At 43.3% G+C, this 20,716-nt stretch overlaps 2 protein-coding genes across 5 annotated transcripts in view; one reads left to right on the top strand and one right to left on the bottom strand.

Moving 5' to 3' along the window:
* megf6b (multiple EGF-like-domains 6b) overlaps nt 1–11,346 on the top strand; it is a 62,711-nt gene extending 51,365 nt beyond the window's left edge. The window contains exons 18-38 of one of the 2 annotated variants that reach the window (XM_082534730.1): nt 173–307; nt 402–527; nt 629–760; nt 1,107–1,235; nt 1,346–1,477; nt 1,749–1,877; nt 1,974–2,102; nt 2,447–2,575; nt 2,665–2,793; nt 4,908–5,036; nt 5,183–5,311; nt 5,761–5,889; nt 6,062–6,193; nt 6,281–6,409; nt 6,505–6,633; nt 7,382–7,510; nt 7,662–7,790; nt 8,334–8,462; nt 8,553–8,681; nt 10,257–10,385; nt 10,700–11,346. In XM_082534730.1, coding sequence (XP_082390856.1) covers nt 173–307; nt 402–527; nt 629–760; nt 1,107–1,235; nt 1,346–1,477; nt 1,749–1,877; nt 1,974–2,102; nt 2,447–2,575; nt 2,665–2,793; nt 4,908–5,036; nt 5,183–5,311; nt 5,761–5,889; nt 6,062–6,193; nt 6,281–6,409; nt 6,505–6,633; nt 7,382–7,510; nt 7,662–7,790; nt 8,334–8,462; nt 8,553–8,681; nt 10,257–10,385; nt 10,700–10,764 — 2,657 coding nt within the window. In that variant the 3' untranslated portion in view covers nt 10,765–11,346. Of the gene's footprint in view, nt 1–172; nt 308–401; nt 528–628; nt 761–1,106; nt 1,236–1,345; nt 1,478–1,748; nt 1,878–1,973; nt 2,103–2,446; nt 2,576–2,664; nt 2,794–4,907; nt 5,037–5,182; nt 5,312–5,760; nt 5,890–6,061; nt 6,194–6,280; nt 6,410–6,504; nt 6,634–7,381; nt 7,511–7,661; nt 7,791–8,333; nt 8,463–8,552; nt 8,682–10,256 lie in introns of both variants that reach the window. The other variant, XM_082534729.1, reaches the window with a different exon arrangement.
* A 223-nt stretch (nt 11,347–11,569) lies between these two features.
* Nucleotides 11,570–20,716, bottom strand: part of kcnab2a (potassium voltage-gated channel subfamily A regulatory beta subunit 2a) — a 111,271-nt gene continuing 102,124 nt past the window's right edge. For all 3 annotated transcript variants that reach the window (XM_082534743.1, XM_082534744.1, XM_082534742.1), the window contains 3 exons: nt 20,589–20,709; nt 17,456–17,544; nt 11,570–15,431 (listed from right to left, as the gene is read on the bottom strand). In XM_082534743.1, the coding sequence (XP_082390869.1) occupies nt 15,342–15,431; nt 17,456–17,544; nt 20,589–20,709 (300 nt within the window). In that variant the 3' untranslated portion in view covers nt 11,570–15,341. The remainder of the gene's footprint in view (nt 15,432–17,455; nt 17,545–20,588; nt 20,710–20,716) is intronic.

Below are 20,716 nucleotides of genomic sequence, written 5' to 3'. Positions count from 1 at the left end.
TCATTTTACATTAAGCCACATTGTCCATATATAAAGTAATTTGCTGATCAGGCCTCACTCTGGATCCAACTGTTGTCACTATAAAAGATGTTTAACACTCTGACTGAACAGGCAACCCTGTAATGTATTGACAATTCCCAGATTCCTCACCAACTTTTCACATTGTCTTTAGAATGCAAGCCAGGCACTTATGGAGCCGGCTGTGAGAGGAAGTGTGCCTGTCCCTCAGGAGTGTCGTGTCACCACGTGACCGGAGAGTGCCAACGAAAATGCCCTCCAGGTGTTCATGGGGAGAACTGCGATCAAGGTGGACGGCTTGATTTTTGCATGCTTTAGGCTTATTTGTGTTTGTTTTCATGGTCCTGCATTGACACGAATCCTTCCTGCGTGTCCACTGTCAGCCTGTCCAGAGGGAAGATTTGGGCCCAGCTGTGTTCACTCTTGTAACTGCACCGGCGCACCATGTGACAAAGTGACGGGACAGTGTCAGTGTCCAGCAGGCACATCAGGACGCCACTGTGAAAACTGTGAGTGCTTACATTTTTTTATATAAATAAAAAAAACCTAAACAATTGACTTAAATTTTACATGATAAAAATCATGAATATGTTCATGATGATCTTTGCAGTGTGTCCGGAGGGTTTCTGGGGTCTAGGCTGTGGAGAGATCTGCCCGGGGTGTGAGAATGGCGGCATATGTGATAAACACAACGGATCGTGTAACTGTCCTGCAGGATTCATGGGAAGACTCTGCCAAAATTGTGAGTAGCAGCATTTTAGGGAAAGTTTCCATAGCAACAGGCACTAAACAGTGAGCCGGATGAGAAGGACGACAGCACTGTGGAATATTAAAATGATGCAGTTTGGATGTGAAGTGAAGGAACATGGTAGAAATCAGAAGGGTAATTTTCTACAAATTCATATGCTTGAAGCCATGTTTTCACTGGAAGAAGAAATATAACTCCACTTCCACTAACCGCTGGCTCTTCAGTGTTCACTCACGGCTGAATGGCAGTGAAGAAATGTCATGGGAACTTGGTGCTTTTCTCATGTAGTTTGGAGCAGATGGCTGTGGTAGATCAGTCTTTTTTTCTTTCTTTCATGCAGTGTGCCCGAGTGGACGTTTTGGTCAAAAATGCCAGATGAAGTGCATCTGCGAGAACAACGCTCGCTGTGACCCTGCGAGTGGGCGGTGCACCTGTGCTCCTGGTTGGACTGGGCACAAATGCAGGAAAGGTATCATACTGAAGCACGGAAGCAATCGCTGCTGAGCTAAACAGAAGGAGACGTATATGTGGAAAAACCAAATACAAAAACCTGAGCTCATTTATATGATTGTGTTGCAGCTTGTGATGCGGGACACTGGGGGGCCGACTGTTCACAAATCTGCGACTGCAGAAACGGAGACGGAAGCTGTGACGCTGTGACAGGCCAGTGCAACTGCGAAGCTGGTTTCACTGGAACGCACTGCCATCAGAGTATGTTATTATAGGTTTTTTTTTAAAGTGACTATACTTTAACTTTCTCACTATACTCACTATTTAAATAATGCTTACAGTACATCCTCAGATTGGTGCCCACATTTCTCCAAGTTAACTTATTCTCACATGTGCAGCGATCATGCTTTGGTGCTTTCTGGAGGTAGCACAAAGTAACATTGTTAAATGCTCCTTGTATAATTTGTGTAATATGTCAGTGTGGTCTGTTACATCATATTTTGTAACTGTGCTGTATGTGATATTCCTTCAGAGTGCCCAGCAGGTCTGTTTGGTCTCGGGTGCCGCCATCGGTGTCAGTGTGAGAACAACGCATTGTGCGACCATGTGAGCGGAGCTTGTACCTGCCAGAGGGGATGGACGGGGACCTTCTGTGAAAAGCGTAAGAGGAGCTGCTTGATCATGAAGCCAAATTCTCTTACTTAGCATGTATGTATGGCAGTAACAGAGAGTCTTTACATCTGTGTGTGCGTTCTAGCATGTCCTGGGGGTTTCTACGGTTTGGACTGCCAGGAGAAGTGTTTGTGTCAAAACGGTGCGACGTGTGATCATGTCAGCGGCGTTTGTTCCTGCCCCGCTGGTTGGATCGGTCTGTTCTGCAACCTGAGTGAGTAACAGGTGCACCACAGAGACTCGTTTAACTTAACAGATGCGGTCCAGTGTTGTAGGAAAGAAAAAGGTGAAATCAAAGACTCAGCTTGTTTGTATCGTTGTATCTGTTGGCGCTTCATATGAAGTGAGGACACCTTTCAGACGCTGAATCACAGTAGAACAAAAGCACGCTTGGTTTCAGAGTTATTTGGGAAAGCCCATCCCGGTCACACATGAGAAAGTACCAACCTGATGTTACCCATGCAGAAGCCGGTATTATTTACCAGATACTGGAATTTCCACTTTTGATCAGCAGGGTTCAACAGGAGGTAATGATATTGTTTGTCTCTCACGTGGCAGCGTGCCCAGCTGGTTTCTATGGGGAAGGATGTAACCGAAACTGTAGCTGCCGTAACGATGGCATCTGCCACCCGGCCAGTGGGCAGTGTGCATGCACGCCGGGCTGGACCGGACCCAACTGCACAAAAGGTGAGTTTATACATCAGAGAGAAGTGATCACCTGTACAACAGGTAAAGAACAGGTCACAAGATGTTTGTTTTTGGGTTGTTTTTCTCAGAGTGCCCTGCTGGGTTTTATGGAGCAGACTGTCAGCAGCGATGCTTGTGCCAGAATGGAGCCACTTGTAATAAGACCAGTGGAAAATGTGCATGCGCCAGCGGCTGGACAGGCACAGCCTGTGAACTGGGTAAGACTGAAGGATGGTGTGAGTAAGAGTCTCCATGTGTTACCACTAAAGCACTCTCACATGGATCAGGAAAAAAAACTGATTTATTGTAACTTGAGTCTTATTTTTGTACTTTTGGCTGTCGCTAATAGAAAAAGAAGAACACTATGCTGAAATCTAAAAAATGCTGACATAAATCAGTTCAGTTCATTTTATTTATATAGCACCAAAATTACAGCAACAGTCGCCTCAAGGTGCTTTATATTATTAAGGTAAAGACCCAACAATAATACAGAGAATACATAAAAAACCCAGACAATCAGATGATACCCTATCAGTGAGCACCTGGCAACAGTGGGAAGGAAAAACTTCAATTAAATAGGAATAAATCTGCAACAGAAGCAGGCTCTGGGAGGGGCAGCCACCTGCTGCAACCGGCCAGGGATGAGTGGCGAGAGACAGGATAAAGACTGTGGAAGAGCCAGAGATGAATAATAACTATTAAATGCAGGGTGATGTATAAACACAGAGAGTGAAAAAGGTTTGTGAAGAGGAAATACTTACCGCACGATGTCCAGCAGCCTAGGCCTATTGAAGCGTTAGGGGATTCAGGGTCACCTGATCCAGCTCTAACCACATGCTTTATCAAAAAGAAAGTTTTAGGCCAAACTCAGAGCTGGAAGCTGAAGGCTCTGCTTCCCATTCTACTTTTAAATATCCTAGAAACCACAAGTAAACCAGCAGTCTGAGAGGGAATCGTTCTGCTGAAGTATTACAGTACTGTAAGGTCTGATTATTCTTAAAATTAGATTCTGGATTTAACAGGGAGCTAATGAAGAGAAGCCAATATGGGAGAAATATGCTGTCTTTCTAGTCGCTGTCAGCGCTCTCGCTCCAGCACTTTAGATCAGCCTGAAGCCTTTTTGGGGAGCTTTTTGGAGCCCGATAATGATGAATTACAAGTCCAATCTAGATGTAATAAATCATGAACTAGTTGTAAACCCAGTGAGGTTAAGCCTGTTTATCTGAACAATTTCATTTGAAGCTAAAATTGAAAAATGAGCATGTTTGAAATGTTATAAATAATCCGTCACCGTGCAGGAAAACCGCTCACAGGTGTGACTGTCCTTTGTTTTAGTCTGCGTGGCCATCTTCTTGCTTGTGTTTCTCATTGTTACCATATTTCCAGATTGGAGCAATTTTCTTTTTGGATACTCGTTATTTGTGCTGATAAGAATGACATTCAGAGATATACAAAACACACCAACCCCCGAAAAGATTGACTGATTTACCAACATCAGGATCTCATACAGATCTGGATGTATATATATTCACACCTCTGTTTTTAATTCCAGCTAAAGCAGAAGATCAGCCCGTGAACTAGCATCCTTATGAGACTGTACTTCTCTATAGCGGTAATGTGATCATTTGACATAGCTGTATAGATTCTTATGTGGTAATTCAGCCTCATCTAGTTCCAAACCACCCCCTGAAGCCACAGAGACGTCTGATTTTTGTGAAGCTGCAGTGATGTTGGTTAGTCACGACAGAAACGCAGAAGAATAAAATCACCTGAACCTTGAAGTAAACATTTAAAACAGTGCCTGTGGTTGTTTTACTTTGCTCAGGAAATGCATGAGACTGAGTTCAATTTGCTGCCTTAGCTCATTTGTTTTTGCCTGCAGTCTGGTTGTTTGCTGGCAGCGAGCGCATTTCTGCACCACAGACCGTGCTCCTCTGCAAAAGTCTCTGTCGACCTGGCGATGACATTCCAGCTCCTTCTCCCTCTGAGCTCCACATCACACACTATCCTCCCTCTGTGCCTGTTACAACCTTTCCCCATCAGGCTGTGCCAGGCCCAGCCCCCTCTTTGCGCTCAGGAAACCTCTAATCCTGTCGCTGGAATGTCTTCCCCCTCCAAACTCTGTGGCCACTACCTGTGATTGCCAACTTCATACTCAGTCCAATTATAAACTGTTGGGGGAAAAAACGAAGCCATTTTTGAACTCCTCAGCAGAAATGTGACAGAGCAACTTCCCCTTTTGTGCACTGTTGAAATCAAGATGTCTCTGTTCTTTCTCTTCGTCTGTCTCACTTGTGTTTCTTGCTGTGCACGCTGCTCTGTGTTTACACAGAATGCGTGACCGGCCGATTTGGGGCGGACTGCCAGCAGCGGTGTGAATGTGAGAACGGCGGCCAGTGTGACAGACGGACTGGACGGTGCGGCTGCAGCGCTGGCTGGATTGGAGAGCGCTGTGAGAAAGGTGAGACCGCGAGTGAAAAACGAACTCACCTACAGAAATTTTGACGTCATGGGGAAGTGCTGCACTGTGGAAACTCTACCACTCTGATTGCAGTTCTGAGGGGTTTTGTTAATTATAGCCTCTCATTTGCACATTTTTCTGCTCAGCGTGTGATGCTGGACTGTTTGGCGTCGGCTGCCGGGAGCGATGCCAGTGTCTCCATGGAGCTTCATGCCACCATGTCACCGGAGAGTGCCAGTGTCCACCAGGGTGGAGAGCGAAGCTCTGTGATAAAGGTAAGAGCCCACAGTCAAGGAAAATCTCGTGCTCTTGCAACCTCTAGTGGGCGAAACTTGCACTGTTTCAATGATTAACTCTATATTTTAATATTTTTGCATTCAAGGGCAGAATAAGGGAAAACGAAACGATTTCGATTGAGCTCCTTGACCTATTTTCGCATTTTTTATGCAAGTTTTCATTTTTTTCTGAGCTGTAGTTGTGCATGTTTATCCCTTTAATTCATTTCTTATTAAATATAAGGCACACAGGTTTTATTCCAGTCCATTTATCGTGGCCATGTCCACCTACTGTATGTTACTCCTAATTGCACGTGTGGCCTATAAGAGTGAACACTCCTATGCGACTCCTTTTCTCTTTTTTTTAACTGTTTTAATTCCCATGAAGAGTTAAAACTGGGACATGCAGAACTAAATGTCGCATTCTCTTTTCCTTCCACATCCTTCAGCATGTTTGCCGGGTACATTTGGAAAGGGCTGCATGCAGCGCTGCAGCTGTGCACAGGGCACGTCCTGCCACCACATCTCTGGAGAGTGCGGCTGTCCTCCCGGATTCACTGGCAACGGCTGCGAACAGAGTGAGCTCCCCAGGACTAACTTTTTCTGACAAATTACATTCAATGCCACAGTCCTTCCTAAGGATTATAAACACTGCAAAATTAAAGAGACATTTCTGGTGCCTCAGAAAGTAAAAATGTCTTTAAGCATACTGTTTATTAATTATTATAATGAACCTTTCCTTTTTATCAGCTTGTCTGCCTGGAACCTTTGGGCAGAACTGTAACCAGGTCTGTCAGTGCTCTGAGACAAATCAGCTCTGCCACCCGGTGTCTGGATCATGTTACTGCGCTCCAGGTTACCACGGCCCCAAATGTGCTCAAAGTATGCATAAACAGCATATTCATACATAAACACTAAACCAAGGGAGCATAATAAAACATTTTTACCCCTTTTATTATTCATTTTTAGTCTGCGGAGAGGGTCGGTATGGTCCAAACTGTGAGAGAGAGTGTCAGTGCGAGAATGGAGGGAAATGCATTACTTTCACTGGAGCCTGTGAATGTCCAGCAGGATTTATAGGACCGCGCTGCAACATCAGTGAGTCCGAGTCAAACTTTGATGATGACGTTAATTAAATAAATAAGTGTTACGGTGTGGAGTGAAAAGGGTGTGATGCATCCTTGTGGTCACAGCGTGTCCAGCTGGGCGCTACGGTGTCAACTGTGTCCGGGTGGCATTGTGTGGAGAGGGAGCCCAGAATGACCCGGTCACCGGTCGATGTGTGTGCGCCCCCGGACGCAGAGGAGAGGACTGTGGAAATGGTGAGCTTTCATTATTGCTGATACATTTGTGTTGTATGGCCTGTGAGCTAGATCTCTGGAAACAGGCCCTCTGTTGATTTCAAACTCTTCTTTTATGTTTCCATTCATGTAATAAGGGCTGTGTAAGTATTATATCATATATCCAGCTGTAAATAGTACTAGGACAATAGAGGTACAACAAGACGGTGGATAAGTTGTCTATATAGAAAAGGCACCCTAGAAAGGCTGAGTCACTCTGAAAGACTATTTGTATATTTCATCATCTACAGTACATCATTTAATGAATAGAAAACTTGAAGTCTGTAAATAAAAGACAAGGCTGAAAACTAATACTGAATGGCGTAATCTTCTGAGATTCCGCTTTTAAACAGTGCACAGGAACAGCACTGGCGTTCACTCTGCTAGACCTCATTGAATGTGTGGGGTTACGTGGGGGGGCTTTAGTACACATAGCATGGGATGATGTCTCTTTCAAGGCTCTGCTTATTTCAGCAACAGTGACGAACTCCATTCTTCACTTATTACAGGAGCATGAATCCACAGTAAGAGACTGGGTGCTAACCTGGCCCTCCCACAGTCCACACCATTGAAAACATTATGAAAATACAACAGGAGGCTCCAGATTACTGTTTACCTGTAATCCTTTATAATGAGCAAGAATAGAAGACTGTGCTTTCAGAGCTACAGCATGTTATGACACTTGCCTGGATATTTTCTTAAGTTTAATTGGAGTGTGTGTTTGCCTCAGGCTGCCCTGCAGGCTGGTTTGGGGCAGAATGTGCTCAACGCTGTAACTGCAGTAATGGAGGCGTGTGCGACTCTGTGACCGGCAATTGTACCTGTGGTCTGGGCTGGACTGGTGCACACTGCAACAAAGGTGATCACCTACTCTTTTAAAAAAAACATCAAAATATTGTATTATTGCATCTGTCCATTACCACATATTTGATCTGTTGTAACATGTTGAATCTAAACATAATCAGGTGTCACAGCGAGTCATGTCCTCTGTTTTATTCTTCCTGTCCCAGAATGTCCCGCGGGAAGATTTGGTGCCAACTGCCAGCTGAAATGTAGCTGTCAAAATAATGGCACTTGTGACAGAGTGACGGGGACGTGTCAGTGCGGTCCAGGCTACTATGGGCATCTATGTGAACATGGTGAGAACTGAACACGCACACAAACACAAAGAATGACCTCCGTTGTTGTCCAAAAACATATCAGTAAGTCATGTAGTTGCACAACATCCTGCTCTGTTAATGCTTTTTGTATATGTTGTATTTTTTTATTTTTATATTTTCTGTTCACGGTTGCTGAAGTTTTGAATGAAGTCAAGGCTGTGTGAGAGATTGCAGTACATGTAGTGAAGAAGAATGTACACATGAAGCACCTCAGTAGTATTTAAGGTCCTGATGGGATCATTCATGCCGATGCACAGATGTCACAGTAGAAGAAGTCTTTATAAAATCCTGAAATTTAACTTGTATTTATCTGAACACACTGAACATCAAAAGGCTTCGAAGGTTTACATTTCGATCAAATCAGCCCAGCATTTGTACTCTAACCTTAAAGCTCCACTTTAAAGGTGTCAGATTTGAGCCCTTAAGTTTACAGTCATTTATTAATTAATGCACAGGATTTAAACTTTAAAGGTCGACTTTTATTCTCCTCCCATGAATCCCCCTCCCTCCCAAACTCGTTAGCCTGCCCCCCTGGTTTCCACGGCCCGCTGTGTCGGATGCAGTGTGACTGTATGAACGGCGCCTCCTGTCACCCGGTGTCGGGTCAGTGTATCTGTTTTCCAGGATTTCACGGAGCGCGCTGTCACAGAGGTCGGTCTGATCTGTTCTCCCAGTTGAAATCAAAGAATAACTGGCGTGTTTTTGCCTATTTTATTCTCATGTTTTCAATCATTCACTCAGCGTGCGAACGGGGTCGCTACGGTCAGGGCTGCGTCCACATCTGTGACTGTGAAGACGACGCTCAATGTGATCCTGTGTCAGGAAGGTGCCTCTGCTCCTCGGGGAAGACTGGACCCAGATGTGACATTGGTAATCTCTCACGCATTTTTGAGAATACACAGCCATCAAACGCGTACTGCATTTCATCAGTGACATCACTTTCAGCTGATGTGCCTTCATTACTCATTAGCAATGATGAGTTATGCAACAGAGATGCTGCTATGATGAATGCACTGTATTTACTTCAGCATACATGTGATGATGGCAGTCACATACACAATCAGCTTGTTCCTTTAATATGGATGGAAGAGACGAGTATTTCAGAGAAATAAGTGGAAGAATTTGTTCAGGTGACGGTTAAGATGAAAGGCTACAAAAGCAACTATGATATAGAAATTGGAGAATGTAGTAAAAACACCCCAAAGCTACACGTGTATGCTGGGCCGGTGGAAGGAGTGAAACTCTTGCATTGGCCAATTCTCCAGCTTAGACCCTAACCCAAACTGATTTGGTTTAAGACTTGAAGAGAGCGAGTGTGACTCACTGCAGCGGCTAGCCTGAACTAGCTTGCAGGCGTCACATACACACACAGCTTTCTTACCAGTAAAGGTATTATTGTATAAATGCACGTAAAGAGTTGGTAAAATAGACTTTTAGTAAATACTTTGATGCCTAAAAATGGCTCCTGTCATATATAGTGCCCAGCTACATTTAGAAACAGAGGAAAACCGATATTACAATATGAAAAGACAAAATCAGAGACATTATTCATAATTTAATTAAATTACCATATGCACCAAAATTGCAAAATATTTGGAGATATAGTGGGCATTCCTTGTGTTGCACTGAATATTTTTGGATATTAGTGTTAAAAAGTGTTTGTTTTATATTATTTGAGAACAAGATTTGACATTTTTATATTTTGACCTCAAATGAAAACATATGAAGCAAAAATGTGTTTCCCTCCACTGTCAGCATGTAATATACGCTGATCAGGCATAACACTGAGTGGTTGGGATGTGTTGGGAGCCAGTGAACATTTTGTTCTGAAAGCTGTTTTAGAAGCAGGAAAGATGGAGGCATAAGGATTGGTGTGAGTTTGACAGGAGCCACATTGTGACGGCTTGATGAGTGACTCAGAGCATCTCTTAAAACTGCAACTCCTGTGAGGTGTTCATGGTCTGCGGTGGTCAGTATCTATCTAACATAGTCCAGGGAGAAGTGAACCAGCGACGGGTCATAACGTTGCGCTGGGTCGGTGTACAAGCCTATTAAACTCGTAGGGTTTTAAGGGAATTTTGAATCCTTAATGTAGCCAATACAAAAAAGATGATGTGAAGTCAGCAGTACTTCTGTTTGAAGTACTTTTCTACTAAAATTTAAATCCAGTTTCCTATGTTTAAGAGCTTTGGCTAACATTCACACACTCATGCTTCCTGGATGCATCTGGGAAAACTAGCCCAAGGATATGTCTACATGCAAACCAGGGAAACTGGGGATCAAACCACTGACCCTTCAACCAGTAGGCATCCCACTTTACCTCCTGAGCCACAGCTGCCCCGTAAACAATACTTGCGCTCGATATTTGAGTAAATGTACTGCGCCCTCGCCATTTTGTAGCTTTATTAAACTGCTTGGATTTTGCTTTTCACCGTTGGCTGTCAGACTGCAGAGAGAATCGTTACGGGCCTGACTGCTTAGAGACCTGCGAGTGCGAGAACAGGGCGCAGTGCGACCGTCGCAACGGCCGCTGCGACTGCCTGCACAGCTGGATTGGACCGTCCTGTCAGGAAGGTACAGCAGTGACTAACACACACTCACACACACCCTGCCGTTTTAACACTTACGTCATGAAAATATCCACACGGAGAGCAGGTGAAGGCCTCCGCTCGCCCTCGAGTGAGAAAAGAAGTGACAGATCTGCTGACCTGGTGAAATGGGAGTAAGTAACCAAGTGTAAGTGCTGACAGTGTTTAGTTATTGCCTGTGAGGGGCAGAGCTGCAGAGGCTGCACTTTCCACTTGTTTGGGGGTTGTTATTCTGATCAAATGTGAATGCTGTGCGTTTGCTGAGCTGGATTTCTCAGCTCGTTGTGTCCGTCGCCTCAGGTGGACCTCCGCGCCTCACCTATGGGAGCAGCTCAAGACAATCACGGCACGACAACTCATTATAGCAGCTCCAACCAGCATGAAATCTCAACTGGGACAGGAGTTTTAAACTGAAGTGACTCCAGTGAGTGAAAGCTCATGACAGGGAACTGTAGCAGCTGGGAGATTCATGGAAACGGACGCTCTGATGAGAACTGCAGTTCCATGTTTGCACCCGTCTGGATGATTTTTTTTTTTTTTGTGCCAAAGTGTCCTTTGAACTGTTGGGGTTAAACTGTCACTTGCAGGTTGTGATTTCCAAACATAACCCGTCTCACCTTCAGGATAAGCATTTCTTCTTCCAGAGTGCAGTGCGAGGAAGTCGCGGTCAGGTTTGCTGCACTTTCAGCCCATTGTGTTTTTATATGTTTGCCCTCAAAATACAGCGGAAGGTACTGTATAAGAAAAATACTCTACTTTTGTAAAGATGTTGGCGATATTACTGAATATGATGCAGTTCTGTCATTTCTATGAAGTTGTTTTCAGTCTATACAACATGAAGTATGACCCTTGGGTAAATGGTGCTATGATGCTTTACTGTAAAACAGATTCTATTGATCCTCACAAGCTTTATGCTATATGACAGTAAAGCACACTCCTGATGACTACACATGCTGTAATGACAGTTTTTAAAGTTCAATGTAAACCACTTCAGATCATTTGCACCTCCTTCAGGATTTTTATTTTTTGTATAAATTGCCTCATATTTATATTTCATAAATAAGTCATAAATGCATCTTTTGTTTTCTACTGGATAGAAGAGGCTTGGACGCTCTAACAAATCCAAACATTATGAATAAAGATGCCAAAATAAAAACAGACACAAGTTGGTGGTTTTTAACCATTCTTATTTTTATCATTAATTCATTTTCATTGAAGATCATAAGCTGTACATCCTGTCTAAATCTCAGATTCAAGCACAGTGCAGATAGCAACGCCTGCAAAATGAAATCAAAATGAAAAAAGGCAAAGGTGATCACAACCAGAAATATATACAAAGGTCAGAGTATGTACAGGAGATACCAGGCTCTCAATACGTCGTCTTCAGGGTGAATTCCACACACTGTTGCATTTGAGCATCATAATGCACACACAACACAAAGATTGCTTCTTTTTGTCAGTCTTCAAATCAATACAATACCGATAGGAAAAATGCAGCATGATGACAAAAATAAAAACAGTTCTCTTAATTCTCTCTACTGCATTAAAGGCTAGAACATAAAAATATATTCTCTGTATAACCTAGAACCTTCTGTAAAATAAGCTCTATTCATCTGTGGGTCTGTTTCATTTGTGAACTAGTCGTTAACATGTTAGAACAGCAAATATGATGAAACTAGGACCTCTTAAAGCATTATTTTCTCCTACATGGGTGAGGGCACCAGACAAATACACACAAGCTTCAAAAGTTTCAGTTATTTCTACGTTGTGCACGTGAAGCTCGTTACGACACAGCATCTGTGTCGAGCGGGTCGGCACGCTGGGACACAACTGATGGTCAAACTAAATGCACAGCGATAAAGTTCAAAGGGAAAGTCTGACATCTTTAGGGGGGGAAATATGCCACGTCGGCATATTTGCTGCACAGAGACTGGAAACAGCCAAACTGCTTTTCTCATCATCAATAATACATTTAGAAAAGAAATGATTCCTGAAAATAAGCGTGTCACGCCTTGCCACTGCAGCCTTAAATTATTTGTTACGTGGATGGAGAAACAGCACGGTCCTCGCTGCCACGGGAGCGCCGAGCCGTCCTCGACTCAGGTAACGACACCGTCACTTCACCTGTCTCCCCTTTCCTCTGCTCCCCTCCATGTGTCCGTTTATCCAGCAGAGCAGAGATGCACCCACACAGATGGTGAAAGGGAGAGCACAGGATGAAAGTGCACACACAGCACGGACTTGACTGCACACTCAAACACCCGATTATGTGTTAAATAAACCAGGTTCCCAACTGAGAGTCTGAAAAGTTATCCTTACAATATCTCAATCAGACAGTCCTTGGTGAACACAGTACGAACCTTTGAACGAGGCTAAAACCCTCTGACTACCCTTATCTGTAAAGCTTAATAATGAATGGCTAATATGTTCTGTACAGAAGAGAAAATGAGTGTCTTCTGGTTTCCAGTCTGTGTGTTGAGCTAATATCAGTTCAGTATCAGACCTTTTGTAATTTTGGGTGAGAAAAAGCACATTTCCCAAAATGTCAGACTCAACCTTTTAAATCTCAGACTTCTTCTCCGCTCCCTGCAGATGGAAATATTAAGACACAGAAACTCCACAGACTAATGAACAAAATGTTCTTATCTTTTTTTTTTTTTTTTTAATTCTGAGAAAACAGCATCAGCTTGTGCCTGTTATTATTTACTCAGACTTACAAGAGACACGGCAAATCAGCCGTATTCAGGGATCAACTAATACAACAGCACGGGATTAGTTCAGTTGTCCCCCAATCCCTCACACCTGAACTCACTCACACACTCTCACACTCTCGCACGCACGCACGCACCAACAGCAGATCTTGAATCACTTTGCTGTGATTTAGGAGTAATACTCAAGCAAAACCTCATCCACACAAACCCCACAGTGATGTTTATCCCCTCCACTCTAGCTGAGCAGCTTCACCTCATTCATATCATTCACACTTATATAAGTTATGTTAATTTGCACTTGTTTTTTCCTTCTAAGAATCAACAGTTTATCAACTGTTAGTAAAGACTTGTTATCTACACGTGTTGGTAAGCTTGAAAAGCATCACCTTGTTTGTCCCATAGGTACTGTAGGCTGGGTGAAGAGGGTCCATGCTTAGAAGATGTAACATGCTTTCCACTTGTGCTTTAATCACAGTAAGAGAGCACCCAAAGGACAACAAATGATACAGGGCGTTGTCAAAATGTTTGCAATAATACTTCTGACGCGTCTCGGGGCGTCTGCCGCCTGAAACAAACCTTACTGATCCTAAAGCACTTAGTTGTACTACGCATTCTGTATATGAAGGACATACTTGTTAACTAGTGTAACAGCTCGGTCAAGTAAAGATATATTATGGAGTAAAGTCCATACCATAGATAGATTACAAGCTGGACAGCACATGCGTCAAGATGATTTCTATAATCTTGTAATAGTGAAACGTTGGGTTGTTTACTCAAAGAAAGAAAGAAAGAAAAGAAGAAGATCTTTGGCTCAAGCCACACTAAAGTGTCCACACATGAGACGAAAACAGATAACTAAATACAACCTCCTGACTTTGTGCACGCCAACACACGACTGAAACTGCCTGCTCCGTTCCCTGAGCTGCTGCCACTCGCCAATTAACCAGACACACGACTCCTTCCCCCCCAGTCAGGGAGCAACAAACACCACTTCCACCACTCAGCGGTCCAGTTTATACCGGGGACACATGACCAGCGCAGAGAGGCAGCTGTCGATCTGCTCGTCTACAAGCCCAAAGCACAGTTTGATGCAACTCTAAATAAGGCAAAATACTTGAACTGAATTTGATTGAGGAGAAGTTTCCATGAGATGTTGAGCCAACACTGATATGAATATTCCCTGTACACCAAAATCCTCAGCCTGAAAAAAAGCGAGAAAAGCGGCCGGGAAGCACAGTGAAGCAGGCCGCTGCGTTTGATATAACACGACTGCAGTTCCTGCTGTTAGGGAGGAATAAACTGCTCATCTCTTCAGTGGCACGCAAGTTGCCCAGACACATCAGCCTGGCTCCTAAGCTCCATCATGGCGGGTGGTTCACTGTAAGGACGGAAGCCCTGATGACTTCAGAACGTCAGAGCCACGCTTACACAGAAGGAGCATCGGAGCAGTAGGCTGGACAAACGCACTGCCAGTGAAGAAACAGAGGATGAAGAGAGGGAATTATGAAGAGGCGATGTGATTCTATAGTGCAATGGCTGTGAGATAAGACTGTTGTAATACCCATCCTCTCTCCTCTTTGAAACTGCCTTCCAACACCTTTACTGACTGTACTAAAGTGCTGATTGAAGCCCGTGAGGAGGCTCTGGTAATGTCGACAACACTTTCAGAGAAATCTTGACGGATTTGGACAGTACACAGGTGTTTGTAAACAGAACGTCCAAACAACGAATGCATGGCTATGGTACATGTGCAACAATAGTTCTCGTGTATTCATACAGCATGAATTTCATCTTCCTTTTAGTTGTATTCGGTTTTAAAAAGAGAAAAAAAAATAGAAAGGAAAAAAAAAAAATCTGGCTGCCAAGCAAGCGTGTGCTTATTTAATTTTTTTAATAAATGTATTTTTCTCTATAGTTTTAAAATACGTTCAGCTGAATTGAATGTATAACTAATTTAAATATGAGCGCATATCTCTAACCTCTCTTTTTCCATGTTTGTGTCTTTCTTTGTCAATCCTGTCATTTCCAGTGGAGGTGACTGTATTTTTTCCCCCTTTTCTTATCTTATCCCTGTAACTCTAAATGAGGTGCCCTGCGTGGCCTTGGTGTGGCCAGACTCATGCGCCAGGGTCTCACTCAGTAAAAGCTCAAGCAAACAGAGGATCAGGCAAAGGTGGGGCACTGCGGCTGCAGGCCGGGTGCAGCCCTGCCGGGCGGGGCCGTGCCACGCGTTAGGAGCGGTAGTCCTTTTTACTGTACGGCTTGTTCCCCAGGATGCTGTCCACCTCGTGTGTGATGGATGACGACAACTTTGGAAGAACCTACGACACGACAGAAAGACAAGAGGTGAACGCACTGCAGTCGCCATGGTGTGTTGCAGTTTCACATCGCTACCTATAGAGAGTGTTGAAAGGATTTTTACAAACAATCTCAACGTTGCAATCTCCAGTCCAGCTCAAAATCCAAAAACAGAAGTGGCATGTGTTTATTTTTTACTTTATTTCTTTGTTGTTTTATATATTAGCTTTATGCACAAGTTTTTATCTTTATAGAAACAGCGATATGTAAAAAGGCTTCAGTTCTAATAAATTCCAGAAACGTTGGGATGCTGGTAAAACAGACATTTTAGTATTTCATGAAAAATATTAACTCATTTTGAAGAAGACTTTGAAGAAACAGCAGGTAGTTTTATTGGTAACAGGTCAGGTCTAACGTGACCCTGTATAAACAGAGCAGCCTCTTAGAGAGGCAGAGTTTCAGCAGTCTGAACAAAACTGTGGAACAAGTTCAAAATAAAGTTCTTTAATGTAAAATTGTGAAACCTTTGAATAAGAATATGGAGAAATCTCTGTGCGCAGAGGACAAGGCTAAAAATCAGTACTGACTGCCCATGATCTTCACGTCCTCGGGCAGCACTGCACTAAAATCAGGCATTCTGTCATGGAAATCACTGGATGGACTTCCAGAAATCCCCGTCTGTGAACAGAGTTCATCATGCCATCCACAAATGCAGCTTAAAGCTCTCATGCAAAGAAGAAGCCATATGTGAACATGAAACAGGAATACTGGCGTCTTTTCTGGTGCAAAGCTCGACCTGTCTGCAGACAGGCCCAACTTTCCACCAACTGAAAGAACATATTTCATAATGTGTCAAATGTTTTATGTTCTATTGTGAATAAAATGTTTTATATTTGAGATTTGCAAACCATTGCATTGTATTTTTATTTATATTTTACACAGCATCTCAACTATTTTTGGAACTGGGGTAGAACTTTGTAAACAGACACTACATAAAGTATTTATAGTAAAGTAGTGCATCACTGAGCAGAGCAGAAATATGAAAACAGGAGGAATATATTGTTCCTTTTAAACTTGATAACTGAGGAAGCTTGACTCAAAGAATAATTATTTTCAACAAAAAGGCTGTATAAATAAAGATTTATGAAAATACATCACTAAAAAGAAAAATTTATTAAGATATTTTGCCCTTTTTGATAAAAATACAGATCGTTTTACTCTGAATTTCAAAGTGAGGAGTAAAATCTTCTATTTAACCGGAAAAGAAGCAAAATAAAAAAAGAGATTAGATGGTAGTACAAATTAAACAGGAACTTTTCGCGTGTAGAGAATAATAAAGTATTTGCTCTTCCGACAATGCAGACATTAAATAAAAAGAAAGAAATAATATTTTTATTGAAACTTCCTGAGAAAGTCTTTCACACCAGGGGCCGTTTCTATTTCAGCGTCTCTGATATAAAATTCTGGCAAAAGGGAAACTGCAGAGCCCTTGGGAAATGTGAGCATAGCATTTCAAACCCGAAATATCAAACGCATTCTGGGAGACAGACACACACACACACACACACACACACACACACACACACACACACACACACACACACACACACACACACACACACACACACAGACACACACACACACACACGGGAGCAGACACAAAGCATCGGAGTAGATGAGAGTCAGAATGCTTTTTACTTCGGGCCAGACATAATGTGAGGAGGGGACGTAAACCCGCACCGGTCTGAAAACCCCATTAAAGAGTGCATCTTATCAGGAGAGGAGGAAGCGGCTGTGAGCTCATCTCCAATCCCACTGGCAACTGATACTCCTCTGACCTTATTAACTCAGTACAGTAAAGCACCCAGGCGTGCAGCAGCAAACTGCCCAGGAGGCCAAGCCGTGCCCAGGAGAGGAGGCTGCCGCTATGGACTGTAAGGCACGAATACGAGCCCAACAAAGCGGGTCAGGTTGCATTTTCACAAATTAAGCTTCTGATTTGTTTCGCGGTAACACAAGCAAAGCGTACACACACGAACACACTCACCTGGATCGCTCCTATGTTCTCCATCAGCTGGTCGGTGTTGGACGCCCCTAAAAGGACAGAGCTCACCCCCTCGTTCCGTAGGCACCACGCTGCAGGAGACCAGTAAATAAGGATGACACCCCTACCGTGATTAAACACACGCACATACACACACACACACAATACCCGAGACGCAAACACACGCTGATTACTATTTGTACATGAAATGACAGCCGCTCCCTGATAAAATAAACCAACTGCTATACTATGGCAACATTACTCATCAGGACCTCGACACTCGTTACACTAACACTGGATCAGCGATGGAAGAACCAACCCACTCATGCACACACCACAATATAAAAATGACTCCTGATCAGATGCTGCTCAATGCCCGCCTACATTACATCAAATTTCAGTACTATACCTTAGCTCATGCCGTGTTGAAAATGTAACTTGGCATAGCTCACTGCAGGTAAACTGAGTCTCGTTGTTGCACCATGACTAAATGATTTGAATGGAAAAAACCATCTGGTGCTTACTTGGTTCTAAAGTTGTTTAAATACAATCTCAGATCAGAACTGTGTCATTATTTAGCTGAAATGAAATAAACCAAATGCAGAAGCAGCGTGTGAAAAAACTGAGTACACATCATGATTCAGCAGATTGTAGAAACACCTGTATGAGCATTAGTCTCTCACATCGGTGTGGAGGAATTTTGACCAACTCTTCTTTACAATGTTGACTCTTCCACAGCATGTCTTTATCCCGTCTTCCTTCTCTCACTCAAACCGGTCGCAGCAGATGGCCCCGCCCCTCCCTGAGCCTGGTTCTGCTGGAGGTTTCTTCCTGTTAAAAGGGAGTTTTTCCTTCCCACTGTCGCCAAAGTGCTGCTCATAGAGGGTCATATGATTGTTGGGCTTTTCTTTGTATGCATTATTGTAGGGTCTGCCTTCCAATATGAAGCGCCTTGAGGCGACTGTTGTTGTGATTTGGCGCTGTATAAATAAAACTGAATTGAATTGTTGCTTCAGTTCACTGAGATTTGCAGGCATTTGTTTATCCACAGCTCTCTTAAGGTTGTCCCACAGCATTTCAATCATGTTCAGGTCTGGACACTGATGGATTGCAACATGCCGACTCTTTTTTCAGCCATTCTGTTGTAGATTTACTGCCGTGCTTGGATTTATTCTCCTGTTGCATGACCCAATTTCAGCAAAACCATTACCCGTTAGAAAGACGTCCCCAACTTTAACACCATAATGCTTTAGTATACAGTGGAGCTCATAGCTAACTCAGCGGCTGCAACTTGCTGTGGTCCTGTGGCTGTAAAACAAGCTCAAATCATCATCCCTCCACATCAGTCCTGACATCTGGTATGAAATGTTTGTGCTGTTTTGTTTTTTTTCTAAAGGCAGCGCTTTGTATTATGAACAGACATCTCCATTTCTGGTCTCATCTGTCCAAAGAACATTGTTCCAAAAGTCTTTGCTCAGATGTGGCTTTGGAGCCCTACGCCATGCAGTCATTTTCTTTTTAGCAAGAAGAGTCTTTTTCCTGTCACCACTTCCAAACGAGACATACTTCTTCAGTCTTTTTCTGATTGTACTGTCGTGAACTTTAACATCTAAAATGCTAACTGAGGCCCATGGAGTCTAAGATGTAGCTCTTGGGGTTTTTTTGCAGTGTTGCTGAGCATTGCATGGTCTGTTATGGGGTAAACGTGTTGGGACATTCACTTGTGTGCGTGTGTGATGATTACAAACTGTTATGAAACAGAGGTGATCACGTTTGCTAATGACCAATTAATCAAGTGCCTTTGATAAGCGACCTCCGTTGGTGACTTACCATCTTAGTTCTATAGAACCAGTAAGGGTGTACTTAATTTTTCAAACACTGCTTCTGGATTTAGGTTTGTTAAATATTGACTGTGTAATTTATTGTGTGATGTTCATCTGTTTTTCCTGGTATATATATATATTTTTCATAAGACTAAGTTCCCATCCCTTTGTAAAGCACAGGTAGTGAAGCAGGAACTTGCAAAAAACTCATGTACAAATACTTCAGAACCATTTTCAGGTGCAAAGCCTGAATAAAAGAACTACATCTCAGAGCAGCTCTCTGCTAATAATGTTCAGAAAACCTGCCTTTTTGTGATCACTGCATACAAATACAAACACACACACACCCCATCCTTGCTTGGTCTGCCATTGTAATTGGGAACTGTATTATGCAGTACAACTGCATGCTCTTGAAATTCAGGAAAATACACTGGTAAGCAGATTACAGTATAATGGAATGAGGAATGCTGCTGTAAAAATGGTGGGATTATGATTCTACACAAATCTTCAATAAACATGAGAATACGGCCAAAAAAAGAAGATCTTCATCGGGAGTGATGCAGGTGCAGACCTTCCCTCAGGCTGCTGAGATACCGACTACATTTGTTTACTCTGTTCTCACACTTGCAGCCTGATTCCTGAATTTACCACCTGCTCAAGGAGTCTCGGGATAAAGCCCAAGGCGAGAAGCAGTCTGTTATTGTTTTATAGTTTTTATTTAATGCTGGAGTGACACAGCGATCTAGAAGACTGCATATAAATGTCCCGTGCTGCCTACAGGAGTGCTGGAAGGATTTATGGTAATTGAGGGAGAACCGAGGGTGTCCACTAATGGCCCGTGAAACCAAATCTATGACAGTGTATTACTGTGTGGGTGAAAAATCTGCTGCGATCTGTGCTGAGATAGGAGACCGACTGCGAGATTTATTCGCCGCGTCCCTCTCGACTGCCACTTTAACGACGCTTGCAGGACTCTGCGTCTTTGGGATTTGCACATTTACTGCCCGGCAAGTGAATCGATACGAGTCATCCTCTGGATTTATATCTGATACTGTGAGTTCCTGTCCCTTTAAGACGCACTATTTACCTTTCTTATTGCTTTATTTCTTAAATAGTCCCTGTTTTCTTGTTTTTCCTCATAAATATACTTTTTTTTTTTAACTGCACACTTACAACACACACACACGTGACAACACAACACACCAAGTGTCAAACCAGACAGCTGCGAGAGCGGTGCTGACCTCGGCCTGTCCGAGGCAGAGGGACGGACAGACAGACAGAAAGAGAGAGAGCAGCAGAGTGTATCTGCGTACCGATGGCGAGTTGGGGCAGAGTGCAGCCCAGCCGCTCCGCGATTGCCTGCAGCTCTTTCAACTTCGCCTGCTGACGCCGGCCCTCCTCGCTCAAGATCTTGTCCTTCAACCACTGGTAGCCCTGTCGA

This window comes from Aulonocara stuartgranti, assembly GCF_965226115.1.
Source record: "Aulonocara stuartgranti genome assembly, chromosome: 5".
NCBI lineage: Eukaryota > Metazoa > Chordata > Actinopteri > Cichliformes > Cichlidae > Aulonocara > Aulonocara stuartgranti.
This window is presented reverse-complemented; position numbering and strand designations above follow the sequence as displayed.